Source organism: Sinocyclocheilus grahami, unplaced genomic scaffold (genome assembly GCF_001515645.1).
Source record: "Sinocyclocheilus grahami isolate Dianchi unplaced genomic scaffold, SAMN03320097.WGS_v1.1 scaffold315.1, whole genome shotgun sequence".
Taxonomy (NCBI): Eukaryota; Metazoa; Chordata; class Actinopteri; order Cypriniformes; family Cyprinidae; genus Sinocyclocheilus; species Sinocyclocheilus grahami.
The window spans coordinates 458,462-482,539 of record NW_015505494.1 but is presented as its reverse complement, the minus strand read 5'-3'; the positions used below and the strand labels follow the sequence as shown (position 1 = coordinate 482,539).

At 37.9% G+C, this 24,078-nt stretch overlaps 2 protein-coding genes and 1 pseudogene across 3 annotated transcripts in view; 1 reads left to right on the top strand and 2 right to left on the bottom strand.

Moving 5' to 3' along the window:
* The window catches only part of LOC107601939 (glycoprotein integral membrane protein 1-like), a 5,217-nt gene extending 3,011 nt beyond the window's left edge, over positions 1 to 2,206 (top strand). For both annotated transcript variants that reach the window (XM_016294303.1, XM_016294302.1), the window contains 2 exons: positions 844 to 1,007; positions 1,268 to 2,206. In XM_016294303.1, coding sequence (XP_016149789.1) covers positions 844 to 1,007; positions 1,268 to 1,379 — 276 coding nt within the window. In that variant the 3' untranslated portion in view covers positions 1,380 to 2,206. The remainder of the gene's footprint in view (positions 1 to 843; positions 1,008 to 1,267) is intronic.
* On the bottom strand, positions 1,393 to 9,004 carry LOC107601940 (katanin p60 ATPase-containing subunit A1-like; annotated as a pseudogene).
* Positions 9,005 to 9,608: 604 nt separating this feature from the next.
* Positions 9,609 to 24,078, bottom strand: part of LOC107601919 (midasin-like) — a 51,828-nt gene continuing 37,358 nt past the window's right edge. The window contains exons 68-99 of the mRNA XM_016294280.1: positions 22,615 to 22,767; positions 22,212 to 22,321; positions 22,062 to 22,135; positions 21,570 to 21,753; positions 21,254 to 21,407; positions 20,871 to 21,017; positions 20,596 to 20,722; positions 20,408 to 20,513; positions 20,155 to 20,270; positions 19,482 to 19,901; positions 18,687 to 18,910; positions 18,247 to 18,384; positions 17,984 to 18,162; positions 17,736 to 17,897; positions 17,409 to 17,546; positions 17,041 to 17,179; positions 16,588 to 16,892; positions 16,194 to 16,329; positions 15,300 to 15,613; positions 15,049 to 15,204; positions 14,624 to 14,725; positions 14,256 to 14,454; positions 13,932 to 14,096; positions 13,690 to 13,847; positions 13,126 to 13,215; positions 12,872 to 12,987; positions 12,504 to 12,678; positions 12,194 to 12,267; positions 11,678 to 11,792; positions 11,439 to 11,505; positions 11,186 to 11,328; positions 9,609 to 10,844 (exon numbers count right to left, since the gene is read on the bottom strand). Of these exons, the coding sequence (XP_016149766.1) occupies positions 10,659 to 10,844; positions 11,186 to 11,328; positions 11,439 to 11,505; positions 11,678 to 11,792; positions 12,194 to 12,267; positions 12,504 to 12,678; positions 12,872 to 12,987; positions 13,126 to 13,215; positions 13,690 to 13,847; positions 13,932 to 14,096; positions 14,256 to 14,454; positions 14,624 to 14,725; positions 15,049 to 15,204; positions 15,300 to 15,613; positions 16,194 to 16,329; positions 16,588 to 16,892; positions 17,041 to 17,179; positions 17,409 to 17,546; positions 17,736 to 17,897; positions 17,984 to 18,162; positions 18,247 to 18,384; positions 18,687 to 18,910; positions 19,482 to 19,901; positions 20,155 to 20,270; positions 20,408 to 20,513; positions 20,596 to 20,722; positions 20,871 to 21,017; positions 21,254 to 21,407; positions 21,570 to 21,753; positions 22,062 to 22,135; positions 22,212 to 22,321; positions 22,615 to 22,767 (5,072 nt within the window). The 3' untranslated portion in view covers positions 9,609 to 10,658. The remainder of the gene's footprint in view (positions 10,845 to 11,185; positions 11,329 to 11,438; positions 11,506 to 11,677; positions 11,793 to 12,193; positions 12,268 to 12,503; positions 12,679 to 12,871; positions 12,988 to 13,125; positions 13,216 to 13,689; positions 13,848 to 13,931; positions 14,097 to 14,255; positions 14,455 to 14,623; positions 14,726 to 15,048; positions 15,205 to 15,299; positions 15,614 to 16,193; positions 16,330 to 16,587; positions 16,893 to 17,040; positions 17,180 to 17,408; positions 17,547 to 17,735; positions 17,898 to 17,983; positions 18,163 to 18,246; positions 18,385 to 18,686; positions 18,911 to 19,481; positions 19,902 to 20,154; positions 20,271 to 20,407; positions 20,514 to 20,595; positions 20,723 to 20,870; positions 21,018 to 21,253; positions 21,408 to 21,569; positions 21,754 to 22,061; positions 22,136 to 22,211; positions 22,322 to 22,614; positions 22,768 to 24,078) is intronic.

Here is a 24,078-nt window from a genome sequence, read left to right as displayed (position 1 = left end):
TTCTGTCTTCACAGTTGAAGACCAGGTGCTTAACACCACCAGCCACTATCTACTCAAACATGCAGAGACCACTCATGAGGAGATCGCAGCGCCAGGAAAACTTCCTGAAACACCCTTGCGGATGGACCCTGAAACTCTATATGAGTCCAGAGAGGAAGAGGAAAGGACTTCAGATTCCTTGCTGCTTGGGTCTCCTCTGAGTGGTTCCATGTCCTCCTATAGTGTAAGTGACTGTGTACTGTTAACTCTTGGACCATATTACATGTATTATATATATATATATTATATATATATATATATATATATATATATATATATATGACATTTGTTACAGAATGTTTAACAAATGTTTATTTATATGTCTATTTCAAATATATGCTGTTCTTTTGAACTTTCTGTTTATGAAAGTATCCTCAAAAAGTCACAGTTTCCACAAAAATATTAAGCAGCACAACTGTTTTCAATATTTATAATAAGGCGAAATGTTTCTTGAGCAGGATATCAGCATATTAGAATGATTTCTGAAGGATCATGTGTTGCCATTAGGGGAAGGATCATGCGTTGCATTAGGGGAATGCATTTTAAAATAAATTCAAATAGAAAATTATTCTAAATTGTAATATTTCACAATATTACTGTTTTTCTTTGGGGAGCATGAGAGACCTAAACATAAAAAAAATCGAACTGTTCCCAAACCTATATGTAAATATAATTAAGAATAAAAATATAATGAATACATTTTTAAAACTAGTAACTCTGGATGACCTTAATTTCCTCATTTTTTAAATGTTCTGTTTTCCAATAGTATCATTTTCTTCATGTGTTGTTATTGTGTGTTTGCAGGTGGCGTGTCAGTGGGTCAAGGGGCTGAGAGATAAACTGAGGCGCTTCTGGTCTGATTCTATCCCACTCTTCTTCTTGATCATGTGGGTAGTGGTGGTTGGTGTTGCAGGTTCAGCTGTCATCATTAAGATCCTGGATCTTCTGTTCCCCTCCTGTGAACACGGGTACAACCTGCACCCACCCTGCATCATATGCATGGCCATTTCATTTAGTACTGTAGACCTAAACACATCTGGATTAGAAGTGGTATACGGGTTCGTTTGCGGAATATAATTTAATAATTTTTGCATTTAGCAGATGCTTTTATCCAAAGCGACTTAGTGCATTCAGGCTATACATTTTTTACCAGTATGCACATATAATAATGCAATATATACAGAATATCACATATAAATAATACACGTTTCTCTTCTGTCTTTCTTAGGGGATTCTTTCATTTGAATCCAGAGACTCTGATGCCAGATGATGAAAAACAGAGGCTAATAGATAACATGGAGGGAGAAACAACAGAAAAAAGCATTTTGATAGAAAAGTGATGGATGGGTTCTCATTAGTTCGGTTATGTGGCTTTATTTGGTTGACAATACCAATGATTTCAATGTAGCACTTTAAAAGAAAGAAAAATATTCCCCGACATTTCCTAATGAAACAAATATCTATTTTCACATCTGTGTGTGTTTAACAGCATAATCAGCAAATTACTTCTTGTATTTTTCACTACATGGTGAGGTGGAACAGGTGCATAAATTTAAATAAGCACAGTCCCTAAAATATCCTTGCCTTTTTCCTACTAAAGTGTTTGTTTTATGGTAATACTAGGAATTGCTTTGCCTGTTGTGTGGACATGACATTGCGTCAATATTGACAATTAAAGGGCACAGCATTAAAAAAATGGACAAATAATCCATTAAAGTTGAAGAACCATCAATATAACTTAAAGCTGATTTTCAACTGTCCATATTATTTAAATGGATTATTTCTTATTTCTCTGTTTTTAAATGGCCTGTATAAAACGCTGTTGCTTATTGTTTAATGTTAATATTCATGTTGCTTCAGATATTGCCTGTTATGTTAAGCATGCACACCAGCAATACATTTCAACTCTCACATGCATTAGATGAATGAAATGAAGATTTGTACACTTGGGCCTGAGCAGTCTGTCAAAGTATTCCCCATCACATCACAACGTTTCAGTCATTTCAAGCATTGTACTTTAACATTTTAAACATTTCAACAGGATGCTTATATTTCATTGTTGCCCTGTCATTGGCTGTTAATGAAATTAGTAATTTTCTGTCATTCTGACGCATGTTATGACGTTTTTCCTCACAGTTTGTTAGAAGAGTAAATTCTGCACAAATGAGTTTGTCTCAATGAGTCTTTTAAAAATATTTATTCAACAAAATACATAATTTTACAACTTGATCATGGCAATGGAATATCAGTAATAAAAAGAAACCAGAAACCGGTTCCATAGTGTTTATAAAAGTGAAGTGCTGTACACACCTTTAAGACACGCTGGTCTCATCACTAAGACAATTGTCCAACGCTGGAAACTTTGGCCTTTAAATCAACCACAGGTGCAGTAAACCTTTTAGCTTGCATAGCGTTTCACCTCAAGTAGCATTTGGAGACAACAGAGGTCTTTGGTCATTGGCAGTGATTTCACAAGTAAAGACAAAACAAGCAGCCCAATCCTGTGTCCACATTAACATTATTGTCTGGACACACTACAGTAAGGCAACACATCATGGGGCTGTTTGTTATAAGGGCACCAAAACGGGCTTTCCAGACTCTAGCACTCTGGATTTACTGGATAATTAGTTCAGCCTTCATCCTTACAAATTGATGCGAGTGAACTTCAGTTTAAGAGAAAGCTTAACCTGTATCAAGCTAATCAGCTCTGAAAAGTCCTGTAGATGTAAAACCAATTCTATTACTATTAAATATTAAACTATTACTATGAATCTACACAAGATAAAAACCTCACGCAAGGCAAGACTTGCCACCCTTTGATTTCAGTCTGGTACAGGGTGGAAGTGCTCTGAGATTTAGTGAAACTGACCCTCAGTCTTTCAAAGTGCTAACGGTGACTGTAAGAAGGTTCTTTGGCATCATCAGCAGGAGCCAAACTCCGCTATCCACTTTTCATATTTTTCTAGGTCAGCAGCAGATACAGACTTGGACACTTTCTTGAGTGCCGTCTCAAAGTTCTCCATTGTAGTGGGCATGTGCATCGCATCTTTCGACAAGTTTTGTATCTCCTCAGTGGTCAAGCCCTCGATCCGCCTTCTCATTGCCATCAGAGATGCATCTCTGCAATTATTCAAAAACAATGAATCCCTTCTAGAATTGTGGGACTAAGTATTGAAAATAATTTCAGGTTGCACACAAAAGGCTGCACCTGCAAACATAGGTGATGTCAGCAACAGAGTATCCCTCCATCTGCTCAGCGATCTTGTCCACGTTGACATCACTGGCCAGCTCCAGCTCCTTCAGGTTGATCTTGAGTAACTCCACTCTTCCTTTAGCTACAGTAATACAAATGATGATTTAAATACTGATGTCATTTAATACGGTGTGATGGGTAATTATCTTCTGACTTCGGGGTCAGTGTGTGTGTGTGTTCACTGCTGTGTGTGTGCACTTAGGATGGGATAAATGCAGAGCACTAATTCATAGTATGGGTCACCATACTTGGCCACATGTCACGTCACTTTCACTTTCACTAGCCTCAGAGCTTCGTCGATGTCCCATGGGAAGTTGGTAGCTGCCAGAACCATGACCATTTTCAGACGTCCCACCAACACCTGGAAACACAAGAGGTGAATTTATTGATTTTTTATTTCAGAGCAGCTTGACATTAATAAACAAGAATGTTGTAAAATTCATAAATTCTGAAATGAATTCCATTTCAGTAGTAAAGCAACTCCACAGAAGATGTGTCATTATACAGCTCACTTAGAAATTCAAATAAGCAGCTCTACAGAAGGCAATAGTGTTTATTCAGCTTATATCAGTTTGATGTTGATTTCATTCAGTTCAATAACAGTGTCAATGTTGCAAAGTTAGTTTCATGCTGGATCTCAATTCAAATTTTCTTCTCTTCCAATAGTGTCTGTGCAGTTAAATTGACAATATTACTGAATATTAATCACTTTTAAAGCCATATCTACAGTTTGTATAAAGCAGTACCATCCATCTGGACGAGTAGTTCAGCTTTGACGCGTCTGCTGGCTTCATGTTCCTCTGAGTTTCCTCTACGGCTACATATGGAGTCTATCTTATCAATAAAGATGGTGGAGGGGGCATAAAAACGTGCCTTTATGAACATGCAAACACACAAATGTATGTATGGTGAGAAAACAAAGGTAGTTTGGCTACCATTTTACATTTATTAACGAGGGTATGCGCAGAAAGTGATTTTACCATCTCAAACAGCAGCCGCACAAGTTTTTCAGACTCTCCTCTGTATTTGGAGGTGAGGGTGGACGAGGACACGTTAAAGAAGGTGGTTCGGCACTCAGTGGCAACAGCTTTGGCCAGCAATGTCTTTCCTGTGCCTGGCGGACCCACCATCAACACTCCCTAAAATCATATGTGAGTTCAGTTACTGTGTGTATCAGAAATATAGTGTATAATGTATATATACACATAATGCAGTAAAGATTACTCAAAAAGTGGATGGTAATACATATAAAAGTAAGTTTCACAGCTGTTAAATAATACTGTCTCAAATAATTAGTAACACTTTTTTTTGTTACTTTTTTTGAGACAGTCTAAAGGGATAGTTCATCCAAAAATGAAAATTTGATGTCTGTCTGCTTACCCCCAGGGCATCCAAGATGTAGGTGACTTTGTTTCTTCAGTAGAACACAAACAAAGATTTTGAACTCAAACCGTTGCAGTCTATCAGTCTTATAATGGAAGTGGATGGGAATCACGGCTTTGGGAGTAAAAAAAAAACATACACAAACAAAACCAAATTAAACCCTGCGGGTTTAACGTGAGGCGTCTTCTTCTTGCTTTACAGTAATGCACTTATAAGTCTGCGATCTGCCGTAAAGCAAGAAGACGACGACGCGTCAGGCACCGGCTGTTGAGAACGCCCTCAGGACAGACAGTTCGGACATTGCGGTGAAAATCAGAGGTAAAAAAACCGATATAAATACTGTTCAGTTTCTTGCACAGACCGATCATTTTTGTGTCTTTACACATTAATGTATCGTCACGAGCCGCAGGGTTTTATTTGGTTTTGTTTGTGTGTTTTTGACTCTCAAAGCCGTGATTCCCATTCACTTCCATAATAAGACTGACAGACTGCAACAGTTTGAGTTCAAAATCCTTGTTTGTGTTCTACTGAAGAAACAAAGTCACCTACATCTTGGATGCCCTGGGGGTAAGCAGATACACATCTAATTTTCATTTTTGGATGAACTATCCTTTTAAGGGATTTATAACGTTACAAAAAAAATTCCACTTCAAACTAATGCTGTACTTTTGAATTTATCAAAGAATCCTTAGAAAATGAATCGGTTTCCACAAAAATATCAAGCAGCACAACGGTTTTCAATATTCATAGGAAGTGCTTCTTGAGCTCCAAATCAGCATATTACAAGAATTTCTGAAGGATCATGTGACACTCAAGACTGAAACCGTGGCTGCTGAAAATGTAGCTTTTACATTAAAGAAATAAATGATATTTTAAACTTTTAAGGGATTTATAACGTTACAAAAAAAATTCCACTTCAAACTAATGCTGTACTTTTGAACTTATCAAAGAATCCTTAGAAAATGAATCGGTTTCCACAAAAATATCAAGCAGCACAACGGTTTTCAATATTCATAGGAAGTGCTTCTTGAGCTCCAAATCAGCATATTACAAGAATTTCTGAAGGATCATGTGACACTCAAGACTGAAACCTTGGCTGCTGAAAATGTAGCTTTTACATTAAAGAAATAAATGATATTTTAAAATAGAATAAAGTTATTTTAAATTGTAATATTACAACAGAATATTGCTATTTTAACTGTATTTATGATTAAATAAAAGAAGCTTTGGTGAGCATGGCACGGTCTGAAAGATTTGGGATGGGGCTTTTCGAAATCCATACGAGCATATGTGATTTTCTTGTATTCATACCTTCCACGGGCGTCTTATTCCTTTAAAGAACTCAGGCATCCACATGGGCAGAACCACGGCTTCCTTCAAAAGCTTCTTGGCCGCCTCCAGGTCAGCAATGTCATCCCTATATTCAAAATTAAAAACCATTATCTATGACTGATTATTTAACTAAAAAACTGAGGATATTTGAGAAAATACATGAGAAATGGAAGCACTTCTGGAGAAAAGTGCGATGAAAGTAGATGAACCTACCATGTGACATTGGGGTTTTGAGAGATGATGTCTCTCTCCAGATTTTCAATCAGATCTTTGTCCTCTCCTCCTCTGTCAAACCTCTTCACCTCCGTCTCCACACCCTCCGCTTTGTTCTAAAGAGGGCAGAGAGTTTTGTCAAATCAAATCATTTTTAAAATGATTTCTTTGCAAAAGGTTCTGATGGGCTTTTCTGCTAAATTAGAGACTGTTGCAAATGGCTTTGCAAAAATGGTAACATCAGATTAAGAAGACTTCAACCAAATGACCTGCAAGTACAGCAATTTCTGTTATTTCAATCTTTGGACCAAAACCAAAGTGCTTATGCAAGCGTTTTCGTTGTGCTCTTCACTATGTTTTACTTTAACTTTCTGAACGGTTTGCTTTGACGTCAGAAACTGGTATCACAGGTTCATAACATTAATACAGCGAAAGGCATCTGATCCTTTGAGTAAATATTGTGACTGCACACACTTTATGACACAATAGGCCTTGTTCAAACAGTAGACAGAAATAGGAAATGGATCCACATGTTCTTACTCTATCATCTTTTGGCTTGGACGGGTTTTCTTTCTTTTCTTTGCCTTTCTGAGCTTTTCCCTTGTCACCGTTGGCAACACGTGGTGAGGGTCGTGGTTGGTTGCGGGGGGCCAGTGCTCAATCGGTTCCCGTGGCCTTTACTTTCTTTATGCGGGCCGGAGGTTTTCCGCACTACACATGGAGACGGCCTGTTCACCAACACACAGACACATGCATGTAGTATCAGGACATACAGTGAACCTGTGCGGACACTGAAGGGGACCTTTAGCAATTTTATTTTAATTTGGCTGAATTAACATGGCTATAATCGCTCATTCAAATGGTACTTCATAATCAGATTATGGTTTATATAACAGGCTCAAGAGCCCTTTATTAGCCTCAAGAGAGGCATGAAAGAGAACGAGGGTCTGAGAGACGGTGGGACGCCATTCAGAACTTAATCTAATTCACATGACATGAGTGCTGATGGGGGCTTTAAAACTCATCAACAACTACTAAAGACAGGATTTCCACACAGTGTGGCCAATGAATTTCCAGTTGTTTGGAGTATTGGATAAGGATTCTTAAATCTTGTTTTACAAAAGCATATTTTCATGCAAGGGAAAATTGTAAATTTGAAAATTAAATTAATGTATTTAAATTAAAATTTTCACAATTTAGTATGGATTTTTTCATGATGTGTTAAAAATGAATTATAATTAATTTACTTTTTAAAATGTATTTATTCTTTTTTAATGTCATTATTAAATGTCCAATCCATTTTTCAGGCCTGGAAATAAAACTGTAAAAACTCCATTTCCATCTTTTTTCAAGGTTTCTATGACCATCACGGGAAATGAAGTGAAAAGTGAAAAAAATGTCAAATAGGTGTATATATCCCAAACCCAAATTGGGAAAACATGCAATATTAACAACAACAAAAAAAGTAGCTGTCTGCACACTGATATTAAAACTGCACAACCAAGTACAACGTTTCAACCAGTTTTGACATTAGGCACAGACCTGGTCGAAATTCTGGAAAGTCTGATGACTTGCAAAACGCCATGTTGTAGTCTATGAAACATGCTGCCCCATGTTGAAAAGCAGAATTCTACTTCAAATGTATTATACACACATCTCACTGCATGAGTAAAAGAGTTTGTGAGACTCTGTGATGACTGTCTGGAGGGTTTAGAATAAAACCAGACATGGACATGTACCTGTGCTCCACGTGAACAGGCATAATGTCATTCTCCTGGCCAAAGCTGCTGGGTTTGGATGGGGTCGACTCCAGCTGGAAGCTCTCAAGTGTTGCCATGATCTCCCGAACTTGCTTAGTTTCCTCATTTATCTCCTGCCAAACCTGGACGAGACAACATGAACACACAAAAAGTGAAGTACATTAAATAGCCTGAATTATACTTTCAGACAGTGTGAACAATACCCAGGGAGGAACTCGAACCTGCTGCCATTTCTGCTGTAGAGAGGAGTCTCTGACTGAGTAGAGGTATTTTCTGATCTGCTCCAGGACCCCCTGATAACAGACCACCTCAGAGCTGTAGTTCCCCAGCAGCGCGTATTCTCTAGCCAGCTTCACATTCTCACTGATCTCCGCCAAACTCATTCTGCAGGAGTTCAAATATGAGGGACAGCTGAAGACTTATGGAAATATGTTTTATGTTTAAATAATACAAACAACATTTGTGAACGCAAATGGTGTCAGTTAATAACACAATTATATAAACAAAGGGGGTAAAAAACGATGCAACAACTTCCAGACAGTAACGTTATCCATAAACAGATTCGGGGATTACCAGGAAAGTATGACAAGCATTAAACATTATGAGCTTACGTCAAAACAAACATTTCAACTGTGTATTATAGCAGTGTGTGTAGTTATAGAGTTGAACTGTACAAACCTGTGAAGTGATCAGTCTCTGAAGTGTGTAAAACTTTCCACGAAAGATGTTAGCAAAGGAAAGGCTCAGCATTGAACCGTTATTACGGATCAAAACTCATGTGTATACTGCTTTGGACGAGGATTATATTTGAAATAATTTAGGATCCGCACAAACTCACAAGTTCACTTGTTTGGGAAGGGCACTTAAGACTGTGAAGGCGGAAGCAAAAAAATAATATCCCTAGCCTCGCTGCTTGTCAAAATAAAGGTCAAAAGCGCGAGAGTCTTTTCAAAATAAAAGTACAGTATGGGGATACAAAATTAAGTTATATAAACTGAATTAAGTAAATACATATAAACTAAAATATCTAATTAAAGAAAATTAGTTATGGACATTGTATGAAACAAGGCACCAATAAAAAAAATACATCGTTGTTAAAAGCTTGCCTACATTGAGGCAACGTTGTGTTTGCTGGGCATAAGTCTATATGCTACAGCACAGATAACCTTTTTTTTTAATAGAGCAGTTCATTTTGTAGTCATAAAACTCAGAATAGAACTAATTTAGGATTGCAAATATGGGTTCTATTAGGAATCAGTTTTTAGAATAGCAGTTTTTGATTTAGGAGTAAAAGATCTGTGATTAACATTAGTTGAAAAGATCTTAACATTTTGTTTTACAACATAAATTATAGTCATAACTCTAAGTTGCTAAATAAGGACTACTACAACGCATAGATACAAGTTCACATGCCTGATAAATGGAAAAATTGTATTCCTAATGTAAAACCTAACAACAGCTTCAAAATTAATGTTTGAGGTGATTCACTTTTGCTTTTCCAGAAATTATATTCATAGAGGTAAATTTATGTGACATCAAAGTCATCAAATTGGTCAAGTTTAACAGCTATGTGTCTTCATCTGCAGCGTTTCATTACATAAAGTCAACTATCAATTCAGATCATAATGAAAACATGTCAGAAATTTTTAATTGTTATTTCCACGGTTATCAGCAAGTATCATTTCACGAACCAAGACGAGGAAGATGACAGGACACCATAGAGGTATACCAGGCTACTGTTGCATTTGGACAATGTGTACATGATGAAAGAGTTTGTTTTTGTTGATGCTGCTTTCTTTGACACCGAATGCAGACCGAGCAGAAAAACGTGTGCAAAATGTAACAATCAAAATACTTCAAAATGAAATGTTTAAAACTAGATATGTCTAGTAAGAGATGCAGCTGTTGGCTAGAAGGTTAAATATCTAAGATCTGTAGGATATAGAACAGTGATTGAAATCACAGACAATTTAGAAGAGCTTTCAAAAAGTTTCCTTCACTTGCAGAAATTGTGCTTCTGGTTGTAAAGACGAAATAGCCAGTGGTTCAGTAGTTACAATCCTTTCAAATATACAGTGTGGGTGAGGAGTCAGTACCAAAGTTTTCATTGAGAACCGTCTAGATGGGAACATGGGTTTTTGTAAAGGCACATAGTTTTTTCTGGATACCATAAACCATAAATGGGTCTGAAGGTAATTACTGATATGCAGTTGGACTTTTTTGCATATGATATTCCCAAACATTGGCAGTGCCATTCACACTAAATGTCACATTCACATTCACAAACTGGATGCACACAGGACAAGAAAGGGGGTGGGGGAAATACTCTTGGGTTGGAGGATCTCTTCAGTCAACATTCAGTCAGTTCAACTGAAGTTTTTCCACACACGGGCATCACATTTCCTTGCAATTAAAGAAAAAATAAAATAAAAGATGTGCAAAGTTGATTGATGGTAACAATGGGAAAACAATTTGTGGTGACTGTGGTGATGAAAAGGAGAAAGCACTTCAATCAAACTACAAATTCAAAAAAATTAAAAAGGCACATGTACAGCAGCCTTTCTAATGTCTTTGTGTGTGTGCTGTGTGCACTGATGTTTGGGACGACTAGCAGCAGTGGAACTTCAGTTTTACAGTTGTGTCTTCTGGCCCCTCTTAATTTACTTCCATATGGTCCATTACTGGTCTGTGGCTGTTACAAGTTCGAACCACTGTCTCAAAGCATCACTGAGTGTCTCTGGGAGGGCGTTCACATTTCGCAAGATAATGTAGAAGGGGAAGGGGAATTCCTCCATGTAGGACCGAATCTCCGGCAGCTCACCCGGCCCTTTAAATATGGGTACTTTGATATCCAATATGGAATCCTAACATGGAGAGATTCATATATTAAACATTGCAATTAAGAATGTATATTTATTTTATTATTTTAATTGTTTTTTTTTGAGTAATTATATTATAATAAATATAATTCTAACAATTTTACGATAAATGTTACAAATTCATAAATGCTAAATAATTATCTTAAGTAAAAAAAAAAAAAAATTAATAATAAAAACAACCTGGGGATCACTCAGCATCTTCAAAGTGCATTTAATTTGACTAATTTAGATAATGTCAAAACACATAGCAAATCCATTTTTTATGTTAGTTTAGCTAAACCTGGATTGTTAACACAAAATCCTGTTGAACCACTCAGATTCCTCACCCTGGAGTTTGGGTTATCCAGCACTACAAATATGACAAAGATGTTTGCGCTGCGAGCAGCCTGAACGGCAGCTGCGACTCTTTCTTTCCCTTCCAAGAACAAACCGCGACCATCAGATACTATTAGCAGTAACTGAGACGTTTCTGTTAAGAGGAAAAATAAAACAAATCAAAGAAATGCATTAGATCAGAAAGTAAACAAGACTCATAACTAAGGGCTGCTTTGTTTACATCAATGTGATCAATTATTTTACCAGTGTTTGTTGAGCCAGGGGTCTGCTGTTTGGCTGCCATGAACATATTTGTTGAAGTCTCTAAAAACTGAAAGATAAAAATATTCCAAATGCTTTTAATTTGCAGTGGGATAGAATCTGACAGTCATCAGTTTAAACATATAACAAGATAATGCAAATAATTTAACGAAAAAACAAAACAAAAAAGAAACTGAATTAAACAAAATCAAGACAATCAGAAAGTTCAGGGAGATATTTACTTGAGCTATTCTGGTCTTTTTCTGCTGGAACTGACAGAGCCGCAGTATTTTTGCTCCTGTTTGGTCACTGAACTGCTGGTGGAAGGGATGGAGCAGCTGGGCACTCTCTCCAAAACTACAGCAAGTTAATTAAAAGATGGATAAATGAGTGTGTGAATGCATGCATTAATTCATTTATTAAAGCAAAAATAGAAAAACTGAGAATTTTGCATCAATAGTTCTCAGCCATAAGAGTAAGTTCAGGGAGATATTTACTTGAGCTATTCTGGTCTTTTTCTGCTGGAACTGACAGAGCCGCAGTATTTTTGCTCCTGTTTGGTCACTGAACTGCTCGTGGAAGGGATGGAGCAGCTGGGCACTCTCTCCAAAACTACAGCAAGTTAATTAAAAGATGGATAAATGAGTGTGTGAATGCATGCATTAATTCATTTATTAAAGCAAAAATAGAAAAACTGAGAATTTTGCATCAATAGTTCTCAGCCATAAGAATAAAAAAAAAGAAAGAACTGAAGTCACCTGCACACAGCCACCTGACCCACTTCCAAAAGCGTGAGAGCATTCACTATGACAGAAACCGACTCAAATGCCAGCTACAGAGACAAACGCAATATCAAATACAATATTTATTCAAATAAATAGGGTAACACATATTTTCCATTTGAACAGGTTCAAATTAGGGGTGTCGCAATATACCCGAGTAATAACTGTAAAAAAAACGATATATTGATACTATTTTAATACTACACATGTAATAATGTGACAGCCCTAGTTAAGTTGAATTCAGTAGGTGATATTTAATATCTAAAGTGATTTTGGGAAACTGTACCTGTTTGGAGTGGTTGTCCACCATACTGGAGGAGTCATCCACAGCCAGGCAGATCTGGTAGTTTCTCTTACTGGGTTTTGTTCTCCTCAGCCAGATCTTATCCTTGCGGAACTGACTGGCGATGTAAGGAATGACCTTGCGCATGTTTAGCCGTTTGCCTGTGCGAAAGTCTCCCCTGTTTAGAATCATTAAATAGTGTTAATGGAAAACTGTTGAGGAGAACTGAAAGAACACCCAAATGTTGAGGGTCTGAACTGATAAATATGACCAATGAAAAACGACATCGGAGAAGATACTCCATTAAATGATCCTATTAGTAGAAGTAGAAATGCTTCTTTTGAGGTTGGATGGGAAGGTAAAGGACCGACCTGAGTTTGGCAGCCTGTGTGGGCTCCAAGACAAGCCGGAGCTGCTCACAGAGCTGCTGGGACAGAGGAGATGTCAGGGCCTGGTACTGATGCCACAGCGCTGCTGCCGCACTCTCCTGAGGGACAAGAAGGGAAAAAAAAGAAAGAAGAAGAAATGGATTAATGAATTAAAAAAATATTTATTTATTACAGCTTCGATATGTGAGGTAAAGAGAAGAAACTCCGTTGTCATGTGACTGGTGTTATGATGTCACCTCTTCCTGGGATCCTAAAGTCTGTCTCTGCCAGGCCTCCAACTGCAGCTCCATCTCTCTTCTCAGCTCTTCTGGGTTCTTCAATGGTACCTGATAGAACACAAATTGCTGTACAATCTATATGCTGAATGTAATACAGCGGTTTGGGATTATTACGATTTTTTTAAATGCTTTTAAAAAAGTCTCATGCTCACCGAGGCAGCATTAATTTGATCAAAAATATAGTAAAACAGTGACATTGTGAAATATGATTAAAATGTCAAATAACTGTTTTCTGTTTCAAAATGAAATTTATTCCTGTGATGGCAAAGTTACTCCACTACCCTAGTCTTCAGTGTCACATGATCCTTCAGAAATCAGTCTAATATGAGGATTTGCTGATCAAGAAACAACTTAATGATTAGAAGGTTTAAAAGGATATCATTTATTCGAAATATACATCTTTTGCAACATTATAGATGTCTTTACAGTCACTTCTGCTTAATTTTATGCATCCTTGCTGAATTACAGTATTAATTTCATTCAGAAAAACAAACCTTCTGGAGTAAGCATTAATCAGCATACCTTTTGCATGTCCATTAGTAATTCAGGCACAGTGTGGATGGTGGACTCGTCACTCCTCTCTTTCATCTCTTCTTCATTACTGCTCCTCTGTGTCTCTGGCTTCTCCTTTTCTTCTTCATTGGCCTGTTTCTGTGCCTCCAAGTCCCCACACTCCAAACCTGATAGCGAATGGATGGACGTTAAACATGGACACACAGGTTACATGTATGTGCACACACAGTTGGTGGATGTTAATATTCCACCTTTCTGAGAAGCTTTATTGTCGTTTAGCTTCTCAGGTTTAAGCTCCTGGGATTCAACAGCTTGCAGGTCCTTTTCTTCCTCCACATCCATTGCAATGTCTGCTTCTTCATCCTCCTCTTCCTGTTTCACACCAGTCGGCTTCTGCTGTTCTGCACTGGCAGCGTCTACGAAGAAGATAGTCAGAGAAAGTTTACATGGATTGGCAGATTCAAACCTGTCTTACTCACATAAGCTCACAGCTCAACCTTTCTGAATTAAGTATTTGGTGTGCACTTTACACAAAATGACAGACAGAATATACATAACAGTAAACAAATCCTCACCATATGTCTGGGCATCGTATCTCTCCTCTCCGTGTTTTATGTGCTCGTACAGGTCAGACTCCTGTTGTGTGTTGGGCTGAGACTGATCTTGCGTTTTCTCCTCTCTGTTGTCAACCGTACGCAAACGTTTATTCACACGCTCATTATAATCACCCATTGAGCGTTCATTATCTGCCTGTCCAGGTTTGCGTTTGAAGCTCTGGTATAAAAAAAAAAAAAGAGGACATCAGCTTTTTTATATTTTACACTTCGTGCCTTAGGTTGTGATTTGAACACTGCACTGTTCTCAGCAACAAGACAAAATACCACAATTAAATAAATGAGCAAATAATTGTCAAGTGAAACAGGATGTTATTGAACACACTGACCTGCGTGTTTCTCTGCCTCTGTTTGTGTGAACTCATCCTGGCCATCAGCTTGGAGTCATGCCCCTCAGACTGACTGGCATCTGCGGCCCCGCTGCCGTTCTCCTGTGGACATGGATCATTTACATAACTGATTTACTCAACTGAGCTCCAAAATTGACAAACATTTTATACTGACTATAGAAATTTTATTTAAAGATTTTATTAAACATCCATGACTTTTCTAGGCCCGGAAATAATTTCTAATATTCCCTATTGTGAAGTATATCTGAGTGAACTTGTTGGGAACTGATTTTACTGATTACTGTCCCGCCATTAATGGGCATAATGTTTTTGATTAAAGATTACAAGGGCACATGAAAGAAAAAAAACTTTTTCTTCTTTTAAGAAATAAAACCTATTTTTTTGTAAGGCTGACACTTGCACACCTCCTTTGCCTGGTCTCTCTCTGACGCAGCTCCAGCCAGCTCTACTGCGGTGTCACTCTGAACGTTCTCCTCTCCTGTCTGTCCATCTGATGCATGTTCCTTCCTCTCTGCAGATTCCATCTGTGCTTCTTCATCCTCACCCTCATTCTCTTCCTTCTGTGAAATGTCAGATTTCAATTATTAGGCGAGTCTTTTTCCTCTGCATGTTTGCATTACTACACATTTCCATAAATTACTTTTGAACAACACACCTTTGGCTTTTGCCCTTGATCAGCTGGAATGGACTTGTTCTCATCTCGCCCTTCTTCCTGTCCTTTATTTTTCTCCTCCTCCTCTTTCTCCTCTTCTTCATTCTCTCCTCTTTCGTCTGTTTCAGACTCTTGATTCTCAGATTTTTCTGCTCCTTCCTTCTCTTCTGATTTGTCTTCTTCTCCCTGTTCCTCTATCTGTCCTTCTTGTTGCTCATCTGTCATCTCATCTCCACCTTCCTCCGACCCATCTTTCCCTTCTTCCTTGTTCTCATCCACCTCCATGAGTTTGTCATCTATATCAAATGGATTCTCCTCTGAAGCAAAAGGAAAAAGTGTGTGAAAAACAAAGCTCAAATTAAGAATAATTACAGTTAAACCAGTTTTATAGTACATGTACACTACTGTTCAAAAGTTTGGAATTAATACGATATTTTGTTTTTAAAGAAATATTATTTTCGGTTAGGATGCATTGAATAGATTAAAGGTGATAGTAAAGGCATTTATAATGATACAAAAGATTTATATTTCAAATGAATGCTGCTCTTTTGAACTTTTAATTCATCAAAGAATCCTGAAAAAATGCATCATTATTCCCACAAAAATATTAAGCAGCACAACCATTTCTTGAGCAGCAAATTATCATGATATTAGAATTAGAACTGGAGTAATAATGCTAAAAATGCAGTTTGGCAATCACAGGAATAAATTACATTTTAAAATAGGTACTTTAAATTGTAATAATATTTTTCAATGTTACTGTTTTACTGTATTTTTGATGCAGCCTTGGTGAGCATAAGAGACTTCTTTCAAAAACATTACAAAATATTACCAACCCTAAAATTTTGAATGGTAATATTTCTTCTGTTAGAGGAGATGCCTGAATATTGAACATACCGTCTCCTTCTCCTCTCTCTTCATCCTTGCCATCTTCATCCAGGTTGAGATCATCTGGCAGGTCCATGGCTTCTGTTTCTGCTGCCTTCTCCTGCTTACCGTGGTACGGGTCTACTTCATTTTCATCAAACTCGCGCTACAAACACACACACATGAATATGTTGTTAAATATATACCAATTATTATACTCTCTTCCATTGGGTTCCACAGTTTTGATATTGAGGGAAAGAAATGGTGAAGATTGACATGGGCGTCACGAGTTTGAATCCCAGCTCGTGGATCTTTCCTGATCCCGCCCCCCTAACTCCCCCACATTGTTTCCTGTTCGTTTTACACTGTCCTGTCTAAATAAAAAAACTAAACAAAAAAACAACCGAAATGGTGAAGGAATGACCTCATCCAGCTGTTCATGGATTTTCTCATTTTCTTCCTCATCTTTTGGGTGATCTTTGTCCTGGTTCTTATCTTTGTTTGACTCTCCAGCATCCGTGTTGTCATCCTTGGCCACCAGCTCTGACTCTCCCTGATCCATTCCTGGACCAGACTCTTCCTCTTTATCACTGTCAACATCATCCTCATCATCCTCATCATCTCCCCACATTCTCTCGTCCAGAGTATCTGTCTGCCCATCACCCAGATCCCCCATCTTCTTATCCAGCTCCTCATTTTCTTCCTTATCAGAGTCTTCTTCATCCTCCCCTAAACAGGAGACGAGAGATTCATGTCATTGTTTTTTCTAATCTTTGATTGATTGTGAAATTCAAGTTATATATTGTACTATTTGCACCTGCTAAAACCATTTTCAGTTCAATCTGTCAACTATTTGAGTAACAGTAAGTGCAGTCACCTGGCTCATGGTCTGTGCCGTCATGCATCTTTCCATCAAAGTCTTCAGACATCTCAATGGCATTGTCTTCCTCTTTAATGTCCTGTTTGTTTTGCTCCTCCTCCTCCTTGTCCTGACCCTCCTGGAAAGTGTCTTCAACCTGTACAAAAGGCAAAGGTTCAGAAATTAATTTTGACACCAGTCCAGCTTTTAAATTTCAATCAAGTTCAGAATTTCAAACTGAATCCAGTTCAGAATTTATTTTACTCAAGTGAGAATTCAGTTTAGTTTAAAATGTAAGTTCAATACCAATTCAGTTTAATTCCAGATTTCAGATAGTTTAAATGTTCAAATGCTTTCTTAACAGTGGTTTCCTCATACTAATGTACCTGATCCTCGTTCTCGATTTTGTCACTGACGTCTTTTACTCCTTCACCTTCTCCTATTCCTCCACCTTCATAATCATGGAACTCTGTCGCTCCCTCACCGTCTCCTCCTCCCATCAGCTCCTGGGGCAGACAGAAACCCTGTAGAGTGAAAGCAGAGAGAGGGAGAGAAAGAAAAAATCAGGACAATTAAATGTTTTGGGGGGAAAGTGGTTTTAAAGTCAAACTAAATAATAATGTTGCAAACAGTAGCTTTTCAGATTGAACAATTCTGAATTCTGTTTCAGAAAGGCTCCAGTGACCAGTGAGGGAAAGCACGAGACAATATACCTTCTGTGCGAGTTCAGTGAAGATGTTAGCGAGGACGGACAGGAGCTTTCCTGTGGTACGGTGAGCTCCCATCATTACAGCCAGATAATACCTCACCAACTCACAGTACAGACACAGCATGGGCTCCAAACGCACCACACCCCTACATGCCTCTTTCAGTTCCTTCATATAAAATATTCAATACACACAGTTATTTTCAGACGCAATCTGTTTGCAGATAAAACTGTTTATGTATGTGTGTGACTGACCTGTAGTTGGTGGGGCTGACAGTCATCCCTGTGTGATCGAAGTCTTTCCAGCAGCTCTGTTACGACTCCATTGACCTCTGGTAATGAGAGACTGGACACATCTCCACTCAGATCTTCTTCCAGTAACCTGCTCAAGTGTCCCGGTTTCAAAAGCTCCTCTGCCACCTCTGAGTCGCTCTCTAGAGAAGCACACATAAAATGAGCACACACACAGATAGATTCCCTCGAACATGATCTGTGTAAAATCCTGGGTGAATTCCCACCTCTCTTGCTTTCTGACTGCTGATCCTCTGGTTTTTCCTTCTCCTTCCTCTTAACAAGCGTCTGAACCGCACACAGAACCATGTTTATTGTTTTCTCCAGCTGCCTGGAGAACTCAGCAGAAAATTGATGGGAGCGCCCTGCATGCAGACAAGAAAAAAGAAAAGGGTAAATTTAGATCAATACAGACTACACTCAAATGATAATGCAGGCAAGATGTTACTCTCTTTTTATATTTCTATTTAGCTTTAATTTATTTCAGTTTTAGTTTTTATTAATTTTAGTGTTCAAGCTTTTTCATCTAATATTTATATTTTATTTTATTTAAAAAAGATTTGTAACCATTTTAGTTAACAACAACAACAACACTGGTGTCAATGTATTGAAAGAGGAAGTAAGGACCGGACATGTCTAAGGTCTGAAAAGTACTCTGTGCCCTTACGTTTCTGTGACTGTCTGATAGAATGCAGGTGAGTCTTCCAGGTGGTGAACTCTGTGAGGCAAGTCTCCACCTCCGTCCTTATGGCCTGGAGACCGCAGATGAGGGCAGGCTGGGTATGGAGGACCAGAACACCATCAGGAATAAAGAGTTGTTCTAGAGCCGGCATCTGACCCACCACGATGCCTAGCCGGTCCAGAGAGGAACAGCAAAGTGTGAAGTGATCCCTATAAGGAGGAGACAGGAGATAAATGTTGATGTGTAATTTAAATCTTAAAGGGTGATGGATAAAGAACAGAGTTGAGACTCTGTTTAATATAAAAATTTCCATGACATTGTTACTGAGGACTTCTAGTAAAATAAAATTAAATAAAATTCACAACAGAAAATTTCACAAATAATTTTTCTAGGCCGAAGAAAATAAACAAACAAACAAGCAAACAAATATTACTTTTTTTTTAAATAAAAAAGTTAAAATAAAAAACATTTTTTAATTTTCTAGGACTAAAAAAAATAAAATAAAGTAAAATATAAAATAAAACAAATTTCACTACAGAAATGGTTCCAACATTTTTAGTGAGGATTTTTCTAGACTTAAAAAAACAAACAAAAAATTAATTAATTAATTTAATTCACTATAGAAACTACCCCAACATTTTAAATTATGACTTTTCCCAGGCCTATAAAATAAAACAAAACAAATACAATTAAAATAAATAAATAAACAAAATAAAAATGTTCACAACATTTCCACACTTGAACAGCTCGATTCAAATGTGATGTGTTTCTCTTACTTACCAGCTATGGAAAACTCTTTCTGTGGATTCCAGGGCCAATCCATCCAGCTTCTCTTTCAGCTCTTTCACTTCCTTCATTAGGTTCTCCACCTTCTGCTGCACCTCCTTCCAAGCCTGCTCCCCTCTCCGCAGCAAACACGCCTGTGGCTGAATGTGTGGGGGCATGGGAGACGGGTGGCTCAGTGTGGCTTGACCCTGCATGACCTCCCCCTCCCTGGCCTCAGCAGGGGCTGCAGAAGAACCTTCAGGACAGCACTGGAGGATCCAAGAGAGCTGCTGGAGAACAACAGAGCAGTGCAGCACTGAAGACTGAGCCCTGATGATCCAGTGCTGGAGAGGCTTCTGAGGAGGGAGACCGCTGACATCATCTTCAGAGCAATGCGTGTCAGACTTGATGCTCTGGATACTGTCGATCAACTTCCTGTTGTTTTAAACAGAAAAGAATCAGAAAACATGAAAACAGAAAATAGAGTATTTAAGAGGGCCATTCAAAAGTTTGGAGTTGGAAGGTGTCTTATTCTCACCAAAAATTCAGTGTCACATGATCTTTCAGAAATCATTCTAATATGCTGCTTTGGTGCTTAAGAAACATTTCTTATTATCAATGTTGAAAACAGTTGTGCTGCTTAATATTTGAATGGTAGTCTATCTAATGAATCTTGAAAGGACAGTACCTAAGTTGGACCCAGTGCTCTGTGAGTCCGGCAAGTCTTCCTCTTTGCCTCAGCAAAAGTTTAAACAGGTGAGAAGAGAAACCTCTACATCGTTGTATATTTCCCAGTCCAAGCTCCTAGAAGGACAGATCAAGAATAAAAAAACAAAACAAAAAAACAATCCCTTATTGCAGCACTCAAGAGGACCACAATAAAACTTTAAATATAAAGACGACATTTAATTTTGCTCATTATATCGGTGTGAGGCCCTCACCTTAACAGCTCTTTGCAATGACGTCAGCATGGCGTTGCGTCTGGCCCAGGATCGATAGAAGTACTTCTCACAGCCTTCCCACGCATCCATCATCTCCGCAAATAACCTGTGAACATTATTGCTATTTAAATAAGGCTCTGACTCTAGTCTCTATGACAGGCACTAGTCTGTAGATGCTGGTTACATACGTGTGCGCCGTGATGTCCTGTGTCTTGACTGCAGACAGGGCTATCTTCATCTCCATGGGCTGCAGATACAGCGTCTCATCTGGGTCTGCTGTATGACCCCAAGTCAGACCCTTACGGTAGGACAGACCTGGACAGAAACAAAACTAAATCAATCTGCTGTCTGCATACACTTCAAGACTGAAGAGAAAAAGGAATAGATTTTGGACCATATAAAATAAAAGAACCTTGATTTATAAATACATTTTCTAACACCACATGAATTAACTCAGACTGACCGATCTGTGCAAGCATCTTGAAGAGATCAGCCAGTGCTCTCTGTTTCTGCAGAAGGATGTGTTTCACCTCTGCCTTTTGCTTCTCCTGCTCCATGCTGCGGTCCACCGTCAGGCTCTGCAGGGCCTGCACATTGGTAATTATCTCAGCTGGAACAATAACAAATTGGAGAAAAAGTTAAGTTTTTTGATTTATAAGAGATTTTCAAAATTCATACACCCTCACGTATGCCTTTAACAAGCCTCAAACATAACATGTTGAGTAAGCTCTACTAGCCTGAGGACAGCAAATATGACAGAATAAAACAATCTAGTTTAATAATAAAAACACAAAATAAACTCCTCTATGAAGTTCTCAGCCTATAAATGAAGGCAAACTGTGATACCTGTGAACTGATCCAGGTCTTCTGAGAGCTCAGGCAGAGTGGTCTTCTTCACCAGTTGAAAACACAACTTTTTCATCTTCCTCGTGAGGACAGGCAGACGGGCTTGGAGAGACGAGGGCTCTTTATCAGATGAGAGTTCCTCTGGACCATCAGCCTGATGCATGAAAAGTGTTTGAAATGCAACTTTGTTACAAAAAGAAACACCATAATGATCATGATAAGGACAATAGAGTTGTTCAATAACAGAAAATCCTCTAGAATTCAAGATGTCATGTTGTTTGGAAAGGGCTGACATTTCAGCTTGAGGTTATGTTACCTGCAGATCCCTGCCCTTTCCAGGCAGGGCAGCTCTCAGTGCTCGATGAACCCTGTGCAGAGAAGTCTCCTCAGGATGTGAATCCACATCATCCATGCTGCTGTTACTGCCCTGCTCCACCAGACATGGTGCACACGGCTCCTTCAGTGCCGCCTCAAACTTCTTCACAAACTTAAACAGGGTCCTGATCACAGACACAATGTCATAACTGTTTTAGCAATGTGTAAAATATACAAGACCCAACAAGTCTAGTGCTGGAATGTAACAAACATGCTAATGAATAATGACATTATCACGTTCAAAAGTTTGGGTTTGGTAAGATTTTTTAATGATTTTGATTACTTTTATGCTCACAGAGACTACATTTATATTTTCAAACGTAAAGAAAGTATTAATACAGTTTAAAATAACTGTTTTCTGTTTTTAATACATTTAAAATGTATGGCCCCAAACTTTTGAATGGTAGTGTAACTTTCAGTCAATCAGCCTCACCTATGTGTCTTCTCTACTGACTGCTTGATGGACCAAAAACTGACATCATTCCACTTGGAGATTTTGACAAAGTCCTATAGGCATCAAGATAAACATTATATTAACTCAATAAAAGGAGACAAAATTACATCTGACAGTAGTCTTGCTTACTTTGAGCTCTTTCTCTATAGGGGACCTCAACTGGGTGATCTTGGCCTGGATGCTCTCTGAGAACTGTGTGTAATATTTATAGAGATTCCAGAGCAAACTGCAGAGCGAGTCTGTGAGGATAAAAGGAAGAAGTCATTCATTTAATTTGGCCTGGGCTGCATTTCCCAAAAGCATCGGAAGCCTAAGTACATCGTAGACCCATTGAAACCAATGGAGCTTTGATCAACTTAGGCTTACGATGCTTTTAGGAAACGCAGCCCTGCATAGTCATCATTTTGTCACACAGCAGCACTAATACACAAAGTACCAAAGAAAAGTCAAAATAAAACAAACTGTACTGTATCAACAATGTATATGTATTGTTCTGTCCCTATGGATATGCTGTAATCCAGATTTCTCTTACCACATCCTTCCTGTTTGGGAGCCAGCAGGACGTGGCAGTGAAAACCAAGCAGCATGGACAAACGAACAGAAAACTCTCCTAAGGTGGAGCCTTCAATGAAGGCCTGCAGGGTGGATGAGACTGACGAGAGGGAAAGATTCTCCACACCATCATCTATTGGACAAGAAAAGTGTCATTCAATGCAATCAGATAAAATGTGATTAATCATTTATTGTACAATATAAAGCATAGGATGAAACATTTTAGTACTATATATATACGGTATAGTATATATATATATATATATATATATATATATATATATATATATATACACACACAGGGCTTGACATTAACTTTTTTGCTCACTGGCCACTGTGGCTAGTGGTTTTCCAAATTTACTAGCCACTCAGCATTTTCACTGGCCACAATTTTGTTGTTGGGAAATTAAATTTTATATGACTTAATACTGCATACAAAAAGTTATTTAAATTGATTTCCAGATCATTTTTGACTTATTTAAAGGGCATTTTCCCCTAACCGTATTAAATGCATGCATCATCTTTCATATCAAATTCTTACATTTTATTAATAATTTCACTTAATATAATAAGACAATATAGGGCTGTTATCAGTCATATGAAATCAGTATCTACAAAATCGATCTTTCCACTGGAGAAGAAACAGAAGTGACTGGAGCGGCATTCAGATGCATTTACACAGACAGTTCAAAGTAGCTGAAACATAGCATGAATGCATTTACACTGCAAAATTACAACAGCATATATAATGTTGTGAGTTTGGTGTTTTAAAATATATATATTTTTAATATATAAATATGAAATGTTGGAAAAAATGCAAAGATAAGCTACTATGAATGTAAACCGCCAGTAGGTGGCAGCAAGTGACTTAATTAATGAGTCATTGAAGCATACCTTCAATGAAACAAGTGCCTGTCTTTATGAATGGACCACTGAATCATTGACTCAAAATTCAAAAACGCATGTTTTAAAATATATATATTTTTAATATATAAATATGAAATGTTGGAAAAAATGCAAAGATAAGCTACTATGAATGTAAACCGCCAGAAGGTGGCAGCAAGTGACTTAATTAATGAGTCATTGAAGCATACCTTCAATGAAACAAGTGCCTGTCTTTATGAATGGACCACTGAATCATTGACTCAAAATTCAAAAACGCAAATCATTCAGTAAAGAAACACCACTGTGTGCTGCTCAGACATGAGCGACTGTTCTGCTGTAATCGTTGTTTGGAACTATTTTCATTAACCAAATGGAGCAAAAACGGTCAACATTGACAATATATCAAATTCAAATATTGAACTAAAATTTATATTAACTACTCGTTTTAACTCTTTAAAATGTCAAATTTGCAATCGTGGTTTTCAGGGAAAACTTCACTCACTTGGTCGTGTCATGTTGCTTAACTAGGCTGTATGTTATAAATATAAAAACTAAGTTA